General features: G+C 55.8%; 6 protein-coding genes across 6 annotated transcripts; 2 read left to right on the plus strand and 4 right to left on the minus strand.

Annotated features, from left to right (window-relative positions):
• Positions 1-843: 843 nt before the first annotated feature.
• GSH1 (glutamate--cysteine ligase) lies at positions 844-3,303 on the minus strand (the record flags this gene model as incomplete). The annotated part of the gene is made up of 7 exons (XM_071059617.1): positions 844-1,920; positions 1,981-2,566; positions 2,625-2,750; positions 2,808-2,932; positions 2,988-3,053; positions 3,119-3,191; positions 3,293-3,303. The coding sequence occupies 7 exons, from the start codon at positions 3,301-3,303 to the stop codon at positions 844-846; spliced, it is 2,064 nt and encodes a 687-aa protein (XP_070915718.1).
• Positions 3,304-5,213: 1,910 nt separating this feature from the next.
• Positions 5,214-7,874, minus strand: MFIFM68171_04198 (uncharacterized protein; the record flags this gene model as incomplete). The annotated part of the gene is made up of 2 exons (XM_071059618.1): positions 5,214-7,504; positions 7,562-7,874. 2 exons carry the CDS (start codon positions 7,872-7,874, stop codon positions 5,214-5,216), a joined length of 2,604 nt encoding a protein of 867 aa, XP_070915719.1.
• A 1,966-nt stretch (positions 7,875-9,840) lies between these two features.
• Positions 9,841-11,380, minus strand: DBP5 (RNA helicase required for poly(A+) mRNA export; the record flags this gene model as incomplete). The annotated part of the gene is made up of 3 exons (XM_071059619.1): positions 9,841-10,320; positions 10,379-10,616; positions 10,677-11,380. 3 exons carry the CDS (start codon positions 11,378-11,380, stop codon positions 9,841-9,843), a joined length of 1,422 nt encoding a protein of 473 aa, XP_070915720.1.
• A 1,229-nt stretch (positions 11,381-12,609) lies between these two features.
• bzz1 lies at positions 12,610-15,033 on the plus strand (the record flags this gene model as incomplete). Its single annotated transcript, XM_071059620.1, has 4 exons — positions 12,610-12,657; positions 12,726-12,937; positions 13,009-14,570; positions 14,633-15,033. 4 exons carry the CDS (start codon positions 12,610-12,612, stop codon positions 15,031-15,033), a joined length of 2,223 nt encoding a protein of 740 aa, XP_070915721.1.
• Positions 15,034-15,970: 937 nt separating this feature from the next.
• GAS5_1 (1,3-beta-glucanosyltransferase) lies at positions 15,971-17,579 on the plus strand (the record flags this gene model as incomplete). Its single annotated transcript, XM_071059621.1, has 5 exons — positions 15,971-16,100; positions 16,157-16,728; positions 16,787-16,875; positions 16,929-17,268; positions 17,334-17,579. 5 exons carry the CDS (start codon positions 15,971-15,973, stop codon positions 17,577-17,579), a joined length of 1,377 nt encoding a protein of 458 aa, XP_070915722.1.
• Positions 17,580-17,892: 313 nt separating this feature from the next.
• MFIFM68171_04202 (uncharacterized protein) lies at positions 17,893-18,922 on the minus strand (the record flags this gene model as incomplete). The annotated part of the gene is made up of 5 exons (XM_071059622.1): positions 17,893-18,260; positions 18,343-18,422; positions 18,512-18,516; positions 18,750-18,854; positions 18,920-18,922. 5 exons carry the CDS (start codon positions 18,920-18,922, stop codon positions 17,893-17,895), a joined length of 561 nt encoding a protein of 186 aa, XP_070915723.1.
• Between the last annotated feature and the right edge of the window lie 755 nt (positions 18,923-19,677).

Here is a 19,677-nt window from a genome sequence, read left to right on the forward strand (position 1 = left end):
AAAGCTCGGCTGAGACCCTACCCGTCTTGACTTGAGACTTTGACCCCGCCGAGCTAACAATAGCTCCATTCCCATAACGGGACAGCGGTGATTGCCTACCACGGCGTACATACAGCGTAGTACGCCACCCAATGCGCCACATGAACCAAGTAGCCGTACTTCTGAGTAAAAGTGTCGGATGTAGTGGGCTGTAATGAGTGATTTGGAGTGCTCTCCCGATGTGATCAACCTGCACTACAGTGGATCTCGGCAATGTACTGCTGCTGCTCGAGGCCAGAAGAAGAAGAACCGTTTCCGTCCAGTGAGGAGTCCGATCCCTGCAAGACCAATGTATGTCTCAGACCCCGTCATGCACCTAGGGTCTTTGTTGTCTTGCCCGGTCGGGTCATCTTCATCCCGTGTGTTCAGTTCCGGGGACTTTTGGGCGGAGGGATGAAGGAGAGTGCCACAGAGTCCGTGGCCGTCTCAGTGTGCCGGCACCAGAGAATCTTCGCACAATGCCTTGCCGTGCCAGGTAGCACATAGTGATGCTATGTGCCTCCTAGTAGTTTCAAACCAAGTATCATGGGAACTCAGCAGGGTCTACGGATATCTGTCATAGGCAGTGAAGCATGGGCGTATGGCCATAACGTATCGGCTGCTATAACACTATATGTGTACCGTGACAACACCGGAGAAACTCAAATACAGCGACAAAAGCAATAAACCAGCTAAGAACCAGATTGTCACCCGCCTAACGTCTTTTCGAGATATGCAATGTAAAGGCTCAGAATGGCACTTTTGCCCCAAATCGCTCTATGAATGGTGCAGCTCCTGCCCCTAGTAGGATCCACATAACCCCCCTTACCTCAACTCCCCCAACAACTTGTCAAAATCAGGCACCTCATCGCCATTCAATCCCCGAAACCCCTGACCTTTGGACTCGCACTCCCCAATCCTAACAACCGCTGCGACTAGATCCTTAGTGATCTGCTCGCTGACCACGCTATCCTTCTTGTACTCGCGATGCCGACCCACAAAGTGGCGTATCCATTTCGCTGTCGTCCACAGCTCCCCGCTGGCCCGCTTGCGAATCAGATCGAGGTAGGTAGCCAGGTGGCAGCGCGTGGTCACGTCGACGTTGACCGAGTCGAGGTAGCTCTCGACAAGGGGTATCAGGCCAGGGAACTCGTCTTCTTCCCCGGCCTCTTCCTCGGACTGCTGCTGCTGTTGCTGCGACGCGGATGAAGAAGCCCTGGCGTACGCCGTTCCGTTGATGATCTCGTTGACGCTCATGAGGCGATACTCGTCCTCGACCGGACCCGTGGGTGTAGGCGGCCTGCTGGCACCGCTGGTAGGGGTGGAAGACCCGGACCCAGAACCGCGCGAGGCCCGGACGGCAGGGAACAGGTTGCGGCGGAAGTAAAACTTGCGCGTGAGCACGGCATCGCGCGCGTGAGCCGTCTCCATGTTCTCGTCGACTTTGCTGATTGGTATGTAGAAGTTCAGGTCGAAGCTGAGGATGACGCGTGTGATCAAGACCATGAAGACAGAAAGCGCGGCGTTCTCAAAGTCGGTGATCTGTATCTCCATGGGCCGGAATTCAACGCGCCACCCGATACTGTTGTCGGCCGGTGGCGGCTTGAAACGCATATGTTGCCAGTTGGTGCTCTGAATGTTCTCAAAGTGGTCCGTCTTGTTCAGGTCGAGCTCTTTTAGGTCCTCGGAGAAGATGACAATGGGGTCGCGGATGAAGAGATGCGCAAAGTGCGTCGCCAGCCGGTCGTCCATGCCCCCATCCAGGAGCTGCTGCTTGATGCTCTCGTCGATAACGAGATCCGGGTCGAGGTACTCGGGCCGCAGCCGGGGGTCCTCGGAAATGTACGTCGAATTTGAAGCGTACCGCGACTTGGGTATCCGCCAACGGTCATTCTGGAGAGGCTGCCTCATTATTAGCCCACTCGGATTCTTGAACGCCACTGAAGCAGGCCGCCGACTCACCTTCTCACCCAGTTCCTCAGGCGTCCGGTCGTCCACCGCCCTGCTGATCTGATTCCACCTGACATCTGTATCGGCAAGGAAACCCTTATAAATCGGGGTCGCCGCTGTCAGTGCCAGCATGATCGGCCCGAGCGGGCTCAGCTGGTCATACATCTGCCTCCCTTCAGTCAAGTTTTTGGCCTGGAACGTAATCTGCAAGCAGCAGCTACCCATCCCAAAGGCCATGGCGTCCATGTGGATAAAGTTATCCGGCGCAGCGCCGTTACGGACATCATCGTCTTCGGGCCATTGGTGCAGATCGTAGTTGACGGTAGGGTCCTTCCAAGGCCACTGCGTCTCCTCATCTCTGTATACGGGCACGTTCACCTGTACCTTGCGCCCTCGGCGGGATCGGATGTTGGCTGCGAGGGTGGGGAAGCGGATATGAGGGTTGGCGATTTCATCAGGGACAAATTGGGATCTCAGCTTGGGGCCCGAGGCTGGGTAAGAGGGATCGGTAAACACCCCGGGGCTGCCAAGCCTTGGGAAAGTCGTCAGGGTGATCGGGTATTCGTTGGACAGCATGTGGTCCTTGGCGATGCACCTCCTACAAACGCACGCCTTGTCAGTCCGTAGCGGGATCCGGAAGAGGCGGGTCGACGTACCTCAGCTTCATGTCAGGCTCGACGTTCAACAGTTCTTTAAAGTCGATGCCCCAAGGCTTGCCAGGGGTAGCCTCGAGCATGAACCTCCCGAACTCGGGATGGAATACCGGGAGGGGCTGGTTGGTCCTGCAAGGAGCGTGAGCCCGGGGGCGATTCCGGGGTGCAACTACAGTGCGCTCTTACCGGGACTTGGAGCAACCCCTGGAGAGGGTCTTGTCATTCTCCAAGGCTCTGAGGATGTCTGCCTGTCTGAGGGACAACAGCACCTTCGGGTCATCCTTGGAGTACGTCACGACCAAGTACTCAACCTACGAGAATGTAAGAAGGTCGTACGCATCATCTTGCCAGGGGATAGGTGGCTACCTCGTCGCCCCAGAGCATGGCATCGCGCTCCTTGCTCTTGGCCTTGTTCCATATCTCGAGCAGTTGCTGAATGACAAATAAGCATCCTTGTTTAACAGAACCCGAATGTCCCAGGGCCACGGCATTCCTACCTTGATGCCCCAAGATCGGACAAGATGTGCTTGCTTCTTGGCCTCTGGCCAATCCAAGGCCGTTCCGAGAGCCCTTTTGGCAGGGTATCAGTATGGCGTCATGGCCAGGACGGCTTCGTACCACCCGTTACACAGGCTGTGCGTGGGATTTGGAAAGGGGAGGAGGATACGCACAAGAGACCCATTGTTTCTAACGGTCCTTTTCGGTGGAGTCAAGGTGAAAATCCGCGCCTAAACGGACGAGGCCGGTAGCTTCCGGTTGCAAGGCGACTTGGACGAAGCTTGTTAAGACGTAAGCTAGGTGCCCTGAAACTTTGGAAAGCAGCGAATATGTGTTCAGCGTGTAGCTTAGTTTCTCTGGAAGGTGTTTCTAGTGTAGTCTGCGGGTTGCCTTGAAACCAACGGCGGGCCGACGGCCGGAAGAAGGCGGCGGGCGGCGATAGTTGTGACGGAATGAACGCCTTATCAGCTTATCGGCACAGGAAATGCTGCTCTCACCAGAACCGATCGGTTCCGTGCTGTGCAGGGTGTTAGAGGAGCGTCGATAGAGCCAGTTATCCTCGTCTCTGCACCGTCTCTTACGAGGAATTCCCCTTTCAATCGCCTTCTTCTCTCACTCATTCACTACTTACAGCGAGTGACAGGGTGTAACGGCCCGGATGTCGAACGCACGTTCGTAGCCTTGCAGCCCTGGGGGGGTTGTTCTTGGCGTGCAGAGCGAATCGGATGGAACGGCGCTGTCGAAAGGCGTCATCTAGAGCACGCAATCGTTCTCGGCTTCGACTGGACCAAAGTTTTCGCGGAGACTTCAAGCAGTAGATGCCATGGTTGCGGTAAGAGTGTGCCACTGCGCTACGGGACGGCCGGCTGGGTTGAAGAGTTGGGTTGGGATAAAAAGGGAAATAAAAGGTGGTGTAAGTGGGATGCGCTTGCTGGCCTATGCCTGCTTTGGTGTCTCTGCCCGCTTGCCCGCTTCGGTTGCTGGGAGGATCATATAATAAATGCTGCGGGATTAAGTATTTCTCCTCCCTCCTTCACAGATTTGTCAAGTAGGTTAGATCCTTTTTATTTTGGCAACTGATGCGAATTCCCTAAAACGGAGAATGAGTTCCGACCGCGGGGACGGGATGCCCGGTCATGACAGCGCAGGGGGGAGAAAAAGAAGAGGAGCGATACAAATCTCTGCTTTTCAATCCCCAGACCGTTATGCCTCACCTTGTGGAGTCGTGCTCCGTCCGTCGGAAGCCTAGGCTAATAATAAGCGCGGCTAGAGAGACTGTAGAAAATTTCCATGTCACCTTCCCGGGAGACCCCTCTTGCAACGGAGGCGGATCTGGAAGGCGACTGGGCGTGGGTCTTGGTTGTTGTTGCTTAGAAATCCGCACATACCCGCAGAAAACGTGCTCGTGGCGGCTTACACCAGACGCCGAAGGGCGCAGTCTTCGGCATCCGAAGCGTGCGGAAGCATGTGGACTGCGGACTGCGGGCGGTGAAGTAGGGTCGTAGCCTGGGATATCTCCGGCATGTGGTAAGAAGAAGCCGCTCGGCTTGTGATAGAAAGACGGAATCGGAGAATGAGGTTGGTAAAATAGGTACGTAATTACGCCGCGGTTATCCGTTTCATTTGTATCCCTCGGCCAGTTCACCCAGAGCTCCGGACACTGCACCCATAAAACTGAACCGCAATGTTTCTATTCAACTGCCAAGTGTAACTCCAAAGGAACGAAAAAGGTCGCGGGTTGGCAAATCTCATCTATAATGGTACATAATTACAAGGTAAATAAAACCCACCCACAACCCGACCTCATTACCGGCATGGGCATTTCCTCCGCCCAAATATGAGTACACCATCATCTTGTGCATCCTTCGTAGCTCATCCCCGACCCTATACCAAAATAAATCCCCAAACTCTTCCCATTCTGGCCTTCAATTCTCACCCCCAAAAAACGCCGTTTGATGCTTGCGTCTGCATGTCAAGAAAAGCTGTAGCGAACACGCTGTAAGAAGGGTATAGAAATACATGTGCATGAGTGCTCAAATAAGAAAAGAAACTGTGTGCTAGATGGCATATCGAAATGCGCCTTTTCGGCACCATCTATCGGACGTTCAAATAGAGATCGTCCCCCTTTCTCGTAGGTGTCAGTTCAGGAACCCAGCCGGGCGTGATTGGTACCGGCGCGCTTGGCTCCTCTTTTGTCCACCCCGCATTGGCTTTTCGCGGTCTGGCATCCTTGCCGCTGCCTCCAACAAGCGCAAGAGCTGCGACCTTGTCCGTTCCGCGCCGCTTGGCGAGGAGAGAGCTTTGGCTTGAACTATCCGCTGATAGTGGGGTCTGCGGTGATGGTGATGACTGCTCCGCCGGCCATGGTGTAATGCCGCGCTGCTGCTGCGGCAAATCAGACCGCCTCGGGGGATTTTTGTCCGGTAACCCGTACAGTGGTGTCGGCTGCGGCGGTCTTGTTCTTACTTCTGGTCTCTGGGTCTGTCTCCAGTACGAAGCCGGATTCGCAACCTGCCGTTGCCGCTGCCAATATTGCTGTTCTGTCGGAGATACTGGCGATAGCCGTGTCTCCGGGGACCCTGTCCTCAACTGCCCGGGGTTTCGGTTCGGAACCGGATTTAGAGACGGGGCATTCCACGGTCTTGGGCCCCCGTTTTGTTGCAGCGGAGCCGCCGGTGTCGCATTCCTCTTCGGCGGCACATTTTCTCCTGCGGCCCGGGGGTTTCTCTGCGGCGGATGCCACATATTGTACCTATGTGCAGGAGGGAGCAAATCGGCTTCTGGTGCCCTGCTGAACGCAGCCACCTGCTGCCCGTCGGTGGGTCTGCGTATCTTGGGATAGGTGACCGGAGATTTCCCCGGAGAGATCGGCGTTCGCGGGGATTCGACGACGGGAGATAAATCGACCTGAGGTTCGTCTTCGATAATGTCCTCATCCTCAAAAGGTGCCGCCGCCGCCGATTCAATCGATGTTGCCGAATCTTGCGATATCCTGCGGCTTGCTCTCCTAGCCGAGCGCTGTCTGCTCTTTCCTCCAGTCAAGTCCCTAGCTTCCCGTATCATCGCGAAGTACGTGTCCGGTGGCCGATTTTTCGCCGGTGTTGGCTCTCTTGAAATGGTCTCGGCGGTTTGCGACAACCTCGCGCCGGGATGCGGGCTCGTAAACCTCGGCTCCCGGCGCTGGTCTTTGAACGCGATTGGTGAACCTAGCCTGGCTTGTTCCCGGTTTAACGGGAGTCTGAGCGGCGGAACTACGGCATCCGGCGAGAAGCCGCCATATGCGTCCTTGGCCCTCTCGGCTTTCGTCTTATCTTCCGGGCTTGGCAACTCAACTTCAACCGGCGTCGAAGGAACCTCGTGAATAGCTGTTCGTGCAGGTGACGGCATTTTTTGAGGCGTCCTAGTCTCCGGCCCTCGGGTAGACGTGTTGCTCAGAATCCAATTGCCCCCTTTATCAGCAAAGTAATATTTTGTCGCAGACTGGGGATCTGTGGGTGGCGGCCGCCAGATGGTACTTCCGCTAGGGACAACCTCGCCCTCTCCGTCCTCAGCGAACTCGGTAACCACGCTATCTCTTCCGTTAGCTGGGGCTTGAATGACCCTCTCGGAGCCTTTCGGTATAGCGAGAGTCAGCGACGGCTTTGGTGGGCTTCGGTCCGCCTTCGGCGTTGGGGTGTTGGACGCAGGAGTTAAAACCACTTTTGGCACCCTCGGCTGAGTTGGAGCCGGAGTAGGGACGGAAGCAGGAGCGAAACCTGACGGATCGTTCGCGACAGTTCCGGCCAAAAACGGAGAGATGGCAAGGCCAACCACTCCCTGTTGGGTAGTCGGCTGATTCAACTGCCATCGGGGATCCGTGGGGTTCCTCTTTGCCGGGATCCGGGCCAGTGGGCTAGTGATCTGAACGGCGGGGGCGCTGCCGCGGCGGCTTTTCCGCCCAAAACTCACCGAATCCCGCATCTTCGAGAAGCCGGCCTCCAAGTCACCAAATCTCCGCCGCCGGATGCATCTCCCCAGAAACACTAGCAGTATACCAAGAATCACAACGGCAGCGCATCCAAGCGTTATCCCCGCAACTTGCGAGCCATCAAGCTTTGGCCGACCAGCCGAAGGGGTCGAACTTGCAGGGTCAGGGGACGCGGTAGACTCGACGTTTGTTAGAGCAGTCGTTCGCGATATTGACGCATCGGGGATCACCGTGGTCGCTGTCTCTCTCAAGGTGGTTGTCGTTTGCGTCCTTGTGGTCATCTCGGGCGGTGTGGGCAAGAAAAGGCGCCTCGTTCCTGAAGGGGGGGCGAAGGAGGTCGCCACAATGACCGGATTTGTATTTGACGCTGCATCCGACACCCCGAAACACATGTTGTAGGCTATCGTCGATGCGTCCTCTGTCGACAGTCAGCACATTCTGTTCTCGACAGCTGATAGCCGGCCAGTTCACTCACTGCTCTCATCGTCGTCCCTGCAAGAGCGGGACCTGATCGCATCCATGATACATGACAAGGCGCCTTCACCGATAGTATACCCGGATTTGCCCCGCTGCCGACACAGGCATTGCAATGATAGTGTATCCCCGCATATACTGGAATCAAGATCGGTTGAGATGAAAGACTCGAAGCATTTCTGGGCGCAGACCGGCGCGAAGTTCAAGATTTCGGCCGGGATGTTAGACGCTGCCTCGGCAACAATGGTATGAAGTGTCGTCCATATTGCGAGACATAGTAGCGATGGCCAGTATGCCATCCTCCGAAGCGACATCTGAAGTAGGAGGTCAGCCATCCGTGTCGGGGGTGCCCGGTGTCAACGGGCAGCGTTACGCTTCTCCGCACCTCCAAGAGAGTTCAGTCCATCTGCCCCGGAGGTTGTCAAGGTCGTCAGCCGCTAGCCAAGGTGCTCGAGATGGCCGGACGAGAGGTAAGACAGGTAGTTCCCGTGGCCACGCCAAGCTAGGAGGCCTGAAGGGAGAACCCACGGGTGGGTGGCCTCGGCGGCTGAAGAAGGGCAGGATAGACAGCTGAGAGCGGCCAACGTATCTGCGGCCTATGGTCTAAACATTAAAGGAGATGGCCAGCATCCCTCCTGGTATGTGTGTAGGCACGGTAAGGTAGTTTGCCCGAACGAATAAGGCTGCATCGGGAGATGAGAAAGGGGGAGAGAGCTGCGTCCGCTTCGAGACGCAGGGACAGCAACAACAAGAATTAGAGACTAATCAGGAAGCAAACAATACATGGAATTGTCTCGCAACACAAAACGGAAGGCAACTCCCGAGAAACTTGAAACGAAGAGAAACGAGGAGAGTAGAGAGCCAAAGAAAAGGAAGATGTGACGAGATGGTGACCTTGCGAAACCATCCATGGCGGCCATATGCTGCCTTTTCTCTTTACCGCTGGCAGCTCCTGCTTCGGGTGTTGTCCTGCGCGTAATGAGACTCGGGCGCGCCACTACGACCACACAAATGGCATTGCCAATGCCATGCCACATGCCACATGCCCCTTGCCGCCTTGGTGCAGGACGGGGAACGGGAAATCGCTCTTCGGCAACCGGATGGCAAGCCGCCTGCGGCTCTGCTCTGCTCTGGTCAATGTCAGAGCATATGGCTGACCCAACATGGGCTGGCGCTGGCAACCGGGTTAGTCAGTCATTTGTGCAAGCGCGGCGCATCGATCTGGCGTGGACATCGACAGCGGTCGAGCATGCGGGCTCAGCCCAGGGCGGCCGCGCCATTGGCTAGAAGGGCTTATTTCGAGAGGACATTGCCGATGAAGATGTGGCGATACCTGCACGCGCACACCATCGGAAGCTCTATAGTTGGCTATAGTTGGACCCTTGCAGGAGCAGTCTGCATGCAAACGAATGGCTCAGAGGCTCGGGCTGAGGGTTTCCAGTACATGGGCGCGCGCGCTTGTGGCCGGCGCCTAAAAATGGGGTGCAACTTCTCTTCAGCCAGTGATTGGAGGGCAACCCAAGGCCCCCACGTGATCCATCAAACCCACAACAGTGGTTCCTGGGACGACTGACTCAGCACTTCCAAATTCCCCCCAATCACCAACAACTGTTGGCAGACACTGCACGTATGTACAGTGTACAGCCTCCTTCCCAGCGTTCCGTTGCATCTCTCCTCGGGCCGAGATTATTTCGAGACATGCTCGTTGGTGCTGCAATCCTGCGGAGAGGTGCCGGTTGGCCTCATGCTGACCCAGAGAACCAGGTTGTCTTAATCTATCTGATTCGCAGTATAGTAGGGCTGAAGTACGACGATCAGCGGACGCACTTGGGCCGCAGACGCCCCACAAGCGCCCAAGGGGCTATCAATGTTAGAAGAACATGCACTCCTACATCTTGTGATACATGGACATCGCAGCAAGCGAAACATAAGGATCCGGCTCGGCGCTAAGATAGGCACCGGCATTGCATCGACATTGCATCAAAACGTACCCGGGTTCTGTCCCAGCAAAATACAAGCTGCCGTCCCTTTTGGTATCTAGTTGATGTTTCCGTGCTTCATTACAAACCCAGTGACGCATCTCGGCCCCTCGAGAAGTCCTTCCTTTGGTGCAAATTTCTTCGTCTCTGATCATATGGGATGACAAATCCACCACAACACCTGCCAGAACTGTCTCCGAATCGCCTGCTATATCCTCATGGGATGCAAGAAGCCAGTTCGCCATTTCGTACCATCCCCCGCGCAGAATACATTCCAAATCTCCCTTCCAGAAGCATTGTGTCAGTTGCCGAGCGCGTTGGGGGCGTAGTCGGGCCGCGCCCGGCTCGACTTGATGACGTCCTGCACCTTCTTCTCCGTCTCATCCCAGTCATCCGGGCTCAGCTGGATCAGATCGATACCGTAGAATTCAGCGATTTGAGACAGCGCCTCAAAGCTCTTGCGGTCGTAGACAAAGCTAATACTGACACCAACACGCCCGAACCGGCCAGTACGACCAATACGGTGGAGGTACGTCTCCGCATCTGGCTCCCTATCACCGAAGCCCTTCATTGGGATGTCGTAATTGATCACCATCGACACGCTGGACACGTCAATGCCGCGCGCCAAGACGTTGGTCGTGATGAGCACCTTGGACCGGCCGGACCTGAAATCATCAAGAAGAGCATCACGGTTTTGGCCCTCGTGCGCGCCGTGCAGCGCCGAGACCTTATGTCCATCTGCCTCCATCCGCCGCTGAATCTCGTTCGCACTCTCCCGCGTCTGGACGTGGACACGTTAAAATCCTGCTTCCTTGGAGCCGTGGCCGACACGAACGTACCTTGACGAAGATGACAGACGAGCCAATCGTCATGAGACCGTAAAGCTTGCAGAGAATGTCGTACTTCTTTGTCTCGTCGGGACAGTCCATGTACATTTGGGAAATGCCTTTGACAGTCAACTCCTGGTGGCGGAGCTTGATCTCGTTTGCATTCGGCGCAAACTTTCTGGCATATGTCATGACCTTGTCCGGGAACGTGGCTGAGAATAGAAGAATTTGAATTGTCTTAGGAAGCATCCTGGCTTAACATCAGTACACAGAAACGACTCTTAACGATATCTCCCTCTGAGGCACGTACCCCTTCACTCGGAGGCACTGGTCCCCGAGGCCTTGCTGATCAAGCATGTTGTCGGCCTCGTCAATAACCAGGACCTTCAACTGGGACACGTCGAACTGGCGGCGCCGGACAAGGTCCATGACGGTACCAGGAGTGCCCACCACTATACTGGCCCTAACGCCCGTCTCGCGCGAGATTGCGCCGGGAATGGCAGCCTCGACAATCAAGTTCTCGCAGAACTGGCCCACCGTCTGAATGACGCCCTGGATCTGACGTGCAAGCTCACGGCTAGGCGCCAGGAGTAGCGCCTGTGGCTGTGTAGGTTTGGAGAAGTCGACCCGCGACAGGACGGTGAGAACGAATGCGGCTGTCTTGCCAGTGCCCGACTGTGACTGAGCGATCATATTGCGCGGAGGGTTGCTTATCATGAGCGGCAGCGCCTTCTCTTGGATCTTGGACGGCTTCTTGAAATTCATAGCCAGGAGGCCGTCATTGATCGGCTTGGGAAGGCCAAGCTCTTCGAAGGACGAGACCGAGTAGAGAGGGCTCTCCGTGTCGTTCTGGAGGTCGCTCAGCTTCACCTCGACGTCATACGTCGTTTCGATGAGACCACTGTTGACTCCCTCGTCAACCGGAGCATCAGCGCCATTGTCTCCTTGGTTGGCAGCTGCATCTTCGGCCGGTGCGTCGCCGGGCTTGGTGATGCGACTGGCAAGGTCTGCCATGGTTGCGATTCTGATGTTTGGGGTATGAACTACCGTGGAGACAAAGTTAGGATCGACTACGCGGCGCGCAACACGGAATCAAGAAGGTAGGTGAGATGCTGTCATGTTGGCGGCAGTGGAAAATGGAGTTTCCCGCGAGTCGTGGTCGAACTGTGGCTGACCTCCTGCCACAACACTAGTCGCCAGCGCTTGCATCTGGATTCGGGTATTTGCGCGAACAAACGGGGATATGAACTTACACGTGGACAAAGGTCTCCAAGACTAAGAAGCGCCGAAAAATCGGCGAAAACGGCCAGAGACGTGTGCTGCGCCCCCTTGCAGACTTTTCCTTGTGCTTTGCTTGCCACACGGAATGGAAGCTCGACCAAAAGCACTTCAGAAGATATGGTGGGGCTGAGCTTCGCGCCTGGTGTTGAACAGTTTGGCGGGGTATTTCCCAGCATTCCTGCCTGACACATTAGGCGACAAACCATTTCGTGGTCGGTCCAGCCTGCATGACAAAGAACCCGATCTGTACTGTAGTATCGACGTAGCAAACCCTCCACCGAACGTGGGCTATCCCAACGGAAGGTAACACGAAAATGAGGGAGGCAGAGAGGAGGAACACACACATAACGGGAAATATGGAAGAAGAAGGAAAGAAGCAAGATTCCGTTCCATATATGCCGTTAGGCGGCAAACAATTCACGAGTTGCAATGGTCGGGATGAGCTAGCCAGACCCTCTGGTGGGTACAGCACATACCTGGTATGCCGATAGACTGGCTCGAATTTCTAGGGTCCGGGGCAAGCGGACTTGAATAGCAACGGCAGAATGAAACAAACAGATTCTGGGTTTTAGGTTCCACCTTACTTATTATGTCAGGAGAAGATAGAGAGTAATGGCTTGGCCGATACAAGCTTCTTCCCCGGGCCATGGGCTGTTGTTTCCTGGCTCATGGTTCCGCTCGGTTATTAGCGACTAATAACGCTGCTTCTCGGCGCCCGCTGCGGCCAGGGCGCGTTTTCAGCCACCTTACCTCACCAATTGACCAGCGTACTGTAGCATCCAACTTATGCGCTATCCGTACTACGTTGTCTCACAGGCTGTGTAGCTGATCCCCCGCAATCGCGAATCGACTACCACTCCTGCCCCCCTTCGCAAAGATAGCCTTTGGCATGTTTATGCGGGTTCGCCTGTCGTTCATGGTTAGAACTGGGGAAACAAGGGTCCTGAAAGCGCGCGGGAATCATGGCTGAGGTGGTGGATGTCGCCCCGACATTGGGGTCGGAGCTCAAGGTTCGACCCGCTGTCCCCGAGGAGGCCGCTCGTTTCTCGAGCCGGGCTGACAACAGGTGATGCTGCAGGACGGGTTCAAGCCGGCGAACGCATGGGTCGCCAACGGTATCGCCTGGCTCGACGACATCCAGTCCTTTTATCGCGAGCGGAGTGTGATCGAGAAGGAGTACAGCGCCAAACTCAATGCTTTGGCCAAGAAGTACTATGAAAAGAAGACGCGCAAGTCGGCAACTCTGAGTGTTGGCGACACTCCGACCATGACACCTGGCTCGCTTGAGAGGTACGGGCTTGCAGCAAACCCGCCCTGCCGGCCGCTGTGCGCTGTTCATGCCAGACTTACACTGCGTCCAGTGCATCCCTCACAACGTGGTCAACACATCTCAGCACGTTAGAAGCACGAGCCGACGAACACGAGCGCTACGGGAACGACCTGGTCGCCAAAGTGGCAGAACCGCTAAAGCACATCGGGGCGAGGTTCGAGGAGTTGAGAAAGCGCCACGTCGAGTACGCCGAGAAACTCGAGAAGGAACGAGATGCGTCATACGCCGACCTACGGAAGACGAAAACAAAGTACGATGCTGTGTGCCAGGAGGTGGAGAGCAAACGCAAGAAGACCGAGTCCGCATTCGACAAGGCCAAGGCGCAGAGTGCCTTTCAGCAACAGATTCTCGAGATGAACAATGTCAAGAATACCTACCTAATTGCCATCAACGTCACAAACAAGCAGAAGGAGAAGTACTACCACGAGTACCTGCCTGAGCTCATGGACAGTCTTCAGGACCTTTCCGAGTTCCGTACATTCAAGCTGAACGGACTATGGACTCTGGCTTCGCAGCTAGAGGCCAGCATGCTTCAGCAAAGCGCTAGCCAGGTCAACCACTTGAGCCAGGAGATCACGCGCAACCAGCCTCACCTAGATTCGATGATGTATATCCGGCACAACATGGGCGGCTTCCAGGAACCCCCGGACAAAGTGTTTGAGCCCAGTCCGGTTTGGCACGACGACGGCGCCCTGGTTGTCGACGAGCCAGCCAAGATCTACTTGCGGAATCTGCTCAGTAAGTCCAAGAGCCAGCTTGGAGAATTACGGCGCGAGGTGGACAAGAAGAGACGGGAGGTGGAGGCGATGAAGCGAGTGAAGCAAAAGGTCCGGGACGGAACGGAACAGAAGGACGAGGTAACGGTGGTATCGCAGATATTTATGATGCAGGAGGACCTACACCAGGTGGAACGGAAGCGTCTGACGGCCGAAGTCGAGACGTCGACCATCACCTCGGCGGTCGGCGACGTGACGCTCGGTGCAAAAAACCACAACTTCAAGTCGCAGACGTTCAAGATCCCTACAAACTGCGATCTTTGCGGAGAGAGGATATGGGGGTTATCCGCCAAGGGGTTCGACTGCCGGGACTGTGGCTATACCTGCCATAGCAAGTGCGAGATGAAAGTGCCGGCTGAGTGCCCCGGCGAGCAGTCCAAAGAGGAGCGCAAGAAATTGAAGCAGGAGCGGCAGGAGGCGGCAAATGCTCTGCTCAAGCCAAGCGGCCCACCCGACCACGTCGCCGAGTTGCCTGCTCTTGGCCGTTCGGATACGGTGAGCTCCGGGAGGTCTGGATATGCAGCTAGCGCACAACGGTCCATGACGAGCCCTATGTCGCCGACGGGGGAAACGCCTCCGGAAGTGCCCAGCTCAACTCGGCCCACAACCACGCCTGCACCCAGTACGCTGAGAAAGAATCGTGTCGTAGCGCCCCCGCCGGCCGCGTATATTAGCGAATTGCCGGGTAGTGTCCCGAACGGCGGCTCGTCGCCGGCGCCGGAGCAGAAGGGTAGGATGCTCTATACCTTCGAATCCGGGGGGCCGGGGGAGTTGTCAGTTCCCGCGGACCGTGAACTCATCATACTGGAACCCGACAGTAAGTACTACTCGCACAATCCGGTAAAGCACCATCACTTACACACAAACCTCACTTTGTAGGCGGATCCGGCTGGGTCAAGGTTCGGGCCGGCTATAAAGAAGGCCTTGTGCCTGCAAGCTACGTCGAGACCTCTGCGGCCGCGCCTACGGCCATCGCGCCACAGCATACGGGACAATCGGCGCGGCCGCCGTCAACGTACTCCAACAGCGGGTCATCCATCGGAACTGCGGGCCCAGCAGGGAAGAAGAAGGGCCCAGCAGTGGCGCCCAGGCGCGGGGCGAAGAAGCTCAAGTACGTGGAAGCAATGTACGACTATACCGCTCAGAGCGATGCAGAACACAGCATGACCGAAGGCGAACGGTTCGTGCTGATCAAGGAGGATCCGGGAGACGGGTGGGCCGAGGTGGAAAAGGGAGGTGTGACTAAGAGCGTGCCAGCAAGTTATGTACAGCTTGTGTAGATTGTCTCTAACTAGGGTGCATGACCTTCCGCAACACGAGGCTTAAGAGAGCGGGCCGGGCGGTCTTGTCATTGAGGAAGAGGAGGCCGCACCGGCGCATAGACGTGCGGTGCTGCAGGGCAGGTAGACCAATCATATCCGGGGCAAGGGTGGTTCTATATCAAGAGCTACTTGGGCTACTTTGTGAATCAACTCGATAGAATCCGTCTTGGTCGGAGTTACACGGACACGGCCTGTCTGGCACGCAGCGGCCGTAGTCGGATTGCTGTGCTGGAATGTTACGGTGGAATGTCACGGCGGAATGTCTCGGGGACCAGAAATCATGGCAGGTCTACAACGTACAGCCACTCAACCGCTAGAAGGCAGGACAGGGGGGCTCGCCCCCGGATCTTGGCAGAATGACGTGCATATGCTGCCCGCCTTGTGTCGTACTGTAGTGTAGACTTTCCGGGGCAACCCTCAACATCCTCTGTTGTCCCAAAACGAAGGTCAGAATTACGCCGGAAGCGTCTCTGCGCCAGAACGCATAGCGCAATGACGGACTCATGTGTACTGTACATCACATCTGTGCGCGGCCATCGCCGTGCTACGCATCGCCAGGGAAATATCGCAACCTCACATGTGCCACATGTACCTGCTTTGAATAAATCTCTGTGGCCGGAAGAGTCCAGCTTGAGCTTCCCAGCTGCCACCCAGACAAGCTCCTCGCTCTGTAGTCAACCGCGGCCGTCCACTCATGTAATTTAGTTCCAGCTTGTCTGATCCGGGCCGCCATTGCTCACCATCTTCACTGCTCCTCTTGTTTCGCCATCCTTCTCGTGTCTCCGAAAACACTATCGTTCCTTGAGGAGCTCGTCCTCCCTACGAGCCCAAGTTGCTTCATTCTAACCTTGGCGATCCAGCTCGGCAGCCCATCTCCCGATCTACTGTTGCCAAGATGAGACTCGTCCGCTCGGTGCCCGCCTTGGCGGCTGTCGTGGGCCTTGCAACGGGGACGCCAACATCGACCGATCCAGAGCAACCAGGCAAGAGGGCCCCAGCCCCTACCGTCACTGTATCCGGAAATGGTACGCTCCCGGAGGACGGCAAGCTGGAGGAGGTCACTGACATGGCAACCCGACAGCATTCTGGCAGGGTGACACTCGATTCTACATCCGGGGCGTGGACTACCAGCCCGGGGGTTCCTCGGCGATGCAGGACCCTCTGGCCGATACCACAGTCTGCTATCGAGACATTACCCAGTTCAAGAAGCTCGGCGTCAACACGATCCGCGTGTACATGACAGACAACTCTGTTGGCCACGACGAATGCATGAATGCCCTGGCCGATGCGGGCATCTATGTGATCCTCGATGCCAACAACCCCCTTTACTCGCTCGACCGCCTCCGTCCTGGGCCGTCTTACAACACGCGGTATCTCCAGAGTGTCTTTGCCACCATCGATGAGTTTGTCAAGTACGACAACACCCTCGCCTTCATCTCGGGCAACGAGGTTATCAACGATCTTATCACTAGCACCAAGGCCGCCCGCTACGTCAAAGCCGTCACACGAGACATGCGTCAATACATCCGGAGTCGTGGCTACCGCAACGTCCCTGTGGGGTATTCGGCAGCCGATGTGGCTCAGAACCGCATGCAGCTTGCCCATTATATGAATTGTGGTACCGAAGATGAGAGAAGTGACTTCTTTGCCTTCGTGAGTGGCCGTCCCTGAGCTCAAATTTCTAGGTGCATCTCCCCTGACATGTCTCCAGAATGATTATTCATGGCGCAACTCCAACTTTATAACGTCTGGTTGGGATCAGAAGGTCAAAAACTTTACCGGCTATGGCATTCCCATCTTGTAAGCCATCATTTAGTCCAGAGAAACAAGAAGCGCTTCTGATCGTCTAATAGCTTGTCCGAGTACGGCTGCTTGACAAACGGCCGAGACTTTGGTGAAATCGAAGCCTTGATGAGCAGCAAGATGACGAGCGTGTACTCCGGTGGACTGATGTACGAATACACCCTTGAGATGAATGGCTACGGCATCGCAAAAGTCTCGACCACAGAGGCATCTGCCATCCAGGAGCAAGATGGGTTCTCCAAGTTTGCCAAGGCCCTTGCTGCGAACCCGGCACCCCAGGGAGATGGGGGCTTCACGTCGACAACCAATTCAGTCCCTTGTCCGACCAAGGACTGGAACTGGCTGGTCGATACTACACAGCTCCCGGCCATCCCCGAGGGGGCTAAAAGCGTGAGTACCACGAGCATGTCCCTGGAGCTGATCCGTGACGGTGTGCTCACATGAACATCCTGCAGTTCATGGCAAACGGAGCCGGTCCTGGTCCGGGTCTGAAAGGGGAGGGATCCCAAAACGCCGACGACGGCACTAGCACTGGCGATGCTAGGCCAGGATCTGGAGCCGTGACCGCTGTTCCGTCCAGCAGTGAAAATGCCGCCGCCAGACATGCCAGTGCCAGGAACGCTAGGAGCGTGGAGAAGGCCCCCATTATCGTCGGGACGCTGGTGCTGATCATGAGTCTTAGTGGGACTCTGTTGCTGTGAGGTGAGTTGGTATGCCTCGCGTAACTGGCACACGTCAGGGCAAGCTTGCTCTGGCATTGATCTACGCCGCGTAATGTATCCCTTAGGGTAATCTCTGGCACTATCGATGTTGGTGTGGCGTGAAGAGAGAGGTGGTGGAAGGTTAACATGTGATCAACCAGGCCAGCGCGAGCAGGCATTTGTTTTTTGGGCGATTTTGTGATGAGAAGACTTAAAATCAGCATCCAGAAACATAGAAACAAGCTTTACACACTTCCCTTCTTTAAACAGTAAACATCTCTCATCTGACCGTCCGCCAACCCCCCCCTCCAGCCTAAGACCAATCACAGCTCCGCCCGATCAACCCAGCCAGCCTCTCCAACCAGACCCTATCCACCTCGTCAAACCCATCCGGCACGGCACAGTCCACATCGATGATCGCCACGACCTTCTTGACTTCCCCGACCCCGTCGCCGTCGGCGAGAATGGGTACGACAATCTCGCTCCGGCTGTCCCCGTCGCAGGCGATGTGACCGGGGAACGCGTCCACGTCGGGCACGAGCTGTGTCGTTTGTTGCGCCGCCGCCGCCCCGCACACGCCCCGCCCGAAGGCGATGGTCTGGCACGCCACCTTGCCTTGGAACGGGCCCAGGATGAGCTGGGGGCGGGACGGCGGGGACAGGGAGTCGAACGTGTAGAAGCCTGGAGGCTCATGGCGGTTTTAGTTGAGTGGTGGTGGGAAGGAGGGAGGGAAGGAGAGAGTGCTGCTGCTAGTACTACTAACCGGCCCAGTTGACTTGGTTGCTTGGCGAGGGGAGCGACTTGTATGCGTGCCAGAGGAGGGAGGCGGCGTTGGCGAGGTTGCTGTTCGATGATGCAAGGGTGGTTGGTTAATGGTTCTGGCAGGGGGTCGGGTTGAGTCGAAGGATATAAGGAGTGACGGTTTTGCTCACCAGACCTAACCAAATACATGGCGTTAGCAACAAGTATATGTTGTAAGTAGCAAGTTGGAGAATTTTAAAAGGGTAAATAGGCGGATGATCTCTCCCCTCTAGCCTCTAGCCTCTAGCCTCTAGCCTCTAGCCTCTAGCCTCTAGCCTTGGATCCTCTACATGGACTTGGGCAGATGCCAATCTAAAAAAGAAAATCTTGCGTGGACTTATACAGTCTACCGAGTTGAATGATACATACCCAGTTTCTCTGCTCAAAAAACAGACCCTCGGCTTGGTCCAGAACCTGCTGGTAGGCTTCCTCCTTGGTTACGCCCTCGGCGAAGGTGGACGCGTCTGCGTGGACCTGTACGTCGAAGTTAATAACCGTCCCTGTACCTGCAAATGAGTTTAAGAGTGGGTGATACAGACCATATTGGCGGGGGTTATTGGCTAGAAACGGGCTCAATCCGACTGAGAAGCACGGTTCTATGCTTTCTAAGTACTAGGAGCTTAAGCGCTCTACTGTAAGTCGAGAGCTGAACAAAAGGGGTCAATCTATCATGGATAGATTGCGTCACCTGCACGAGCCAAGAGACTCTCCCTACTCACCTATATGTCGCTCACCTATACGTTGAAGTCCTGAGATGTGAGTGACCAAAAAACGGGTGCTATGAAAATAATGGGGTCAGTGGGGAGCGCGGCGATTGCGCAATAATCACATCCGGCGGGAATACCAGGTCCTCCGGCAGAACCAGCGGGCCCCGGGGCTCCGTAACAGAGGGTCTGCACCATTACGGTACGGGCCGAGGCCTACGGGTATGAACCGGTGGGGTTTGGTAGAGGTGCCTAACTGTGCCGTAACCCCACTCAACCTTCATATTTGCCGGAGGTACTTGTATTGGCACATCTTTGCTCACTATATCTTCTGTACTAGAACGTGACAGATGATCGATAGTTTCATTCTCAGTACAATGCTTAGCCTTCTCCTCTTCTTCTTCATTCCCGTTTGATGTCAAGGTTAGGATCTGCGTAATGGATCAGATAGACTGCGGTATGGTAAGATCCTTCCAATCCCGAAAGAGGCACTTTATCACCATGCTACATCGAACCATGAACATCGAGAGGACTGCAAGGCGGCGCAGCAGGACGGCACCCTTTCCCTTCCACCGCTCTATCTACCAAAAGTA

This window comes from Madurella fahalii, assembly GCF_045866475.1.
Source record: "Madurella fahalii IFM 68171 DNA, scaffold_2, whole genome shotgun sequence".
Taxonomy (NCBI): Eukaryota; Fungi; Ascomycota; class Sordariomycetes; order Sordariales; genus Madurella; species Madurella fahalii.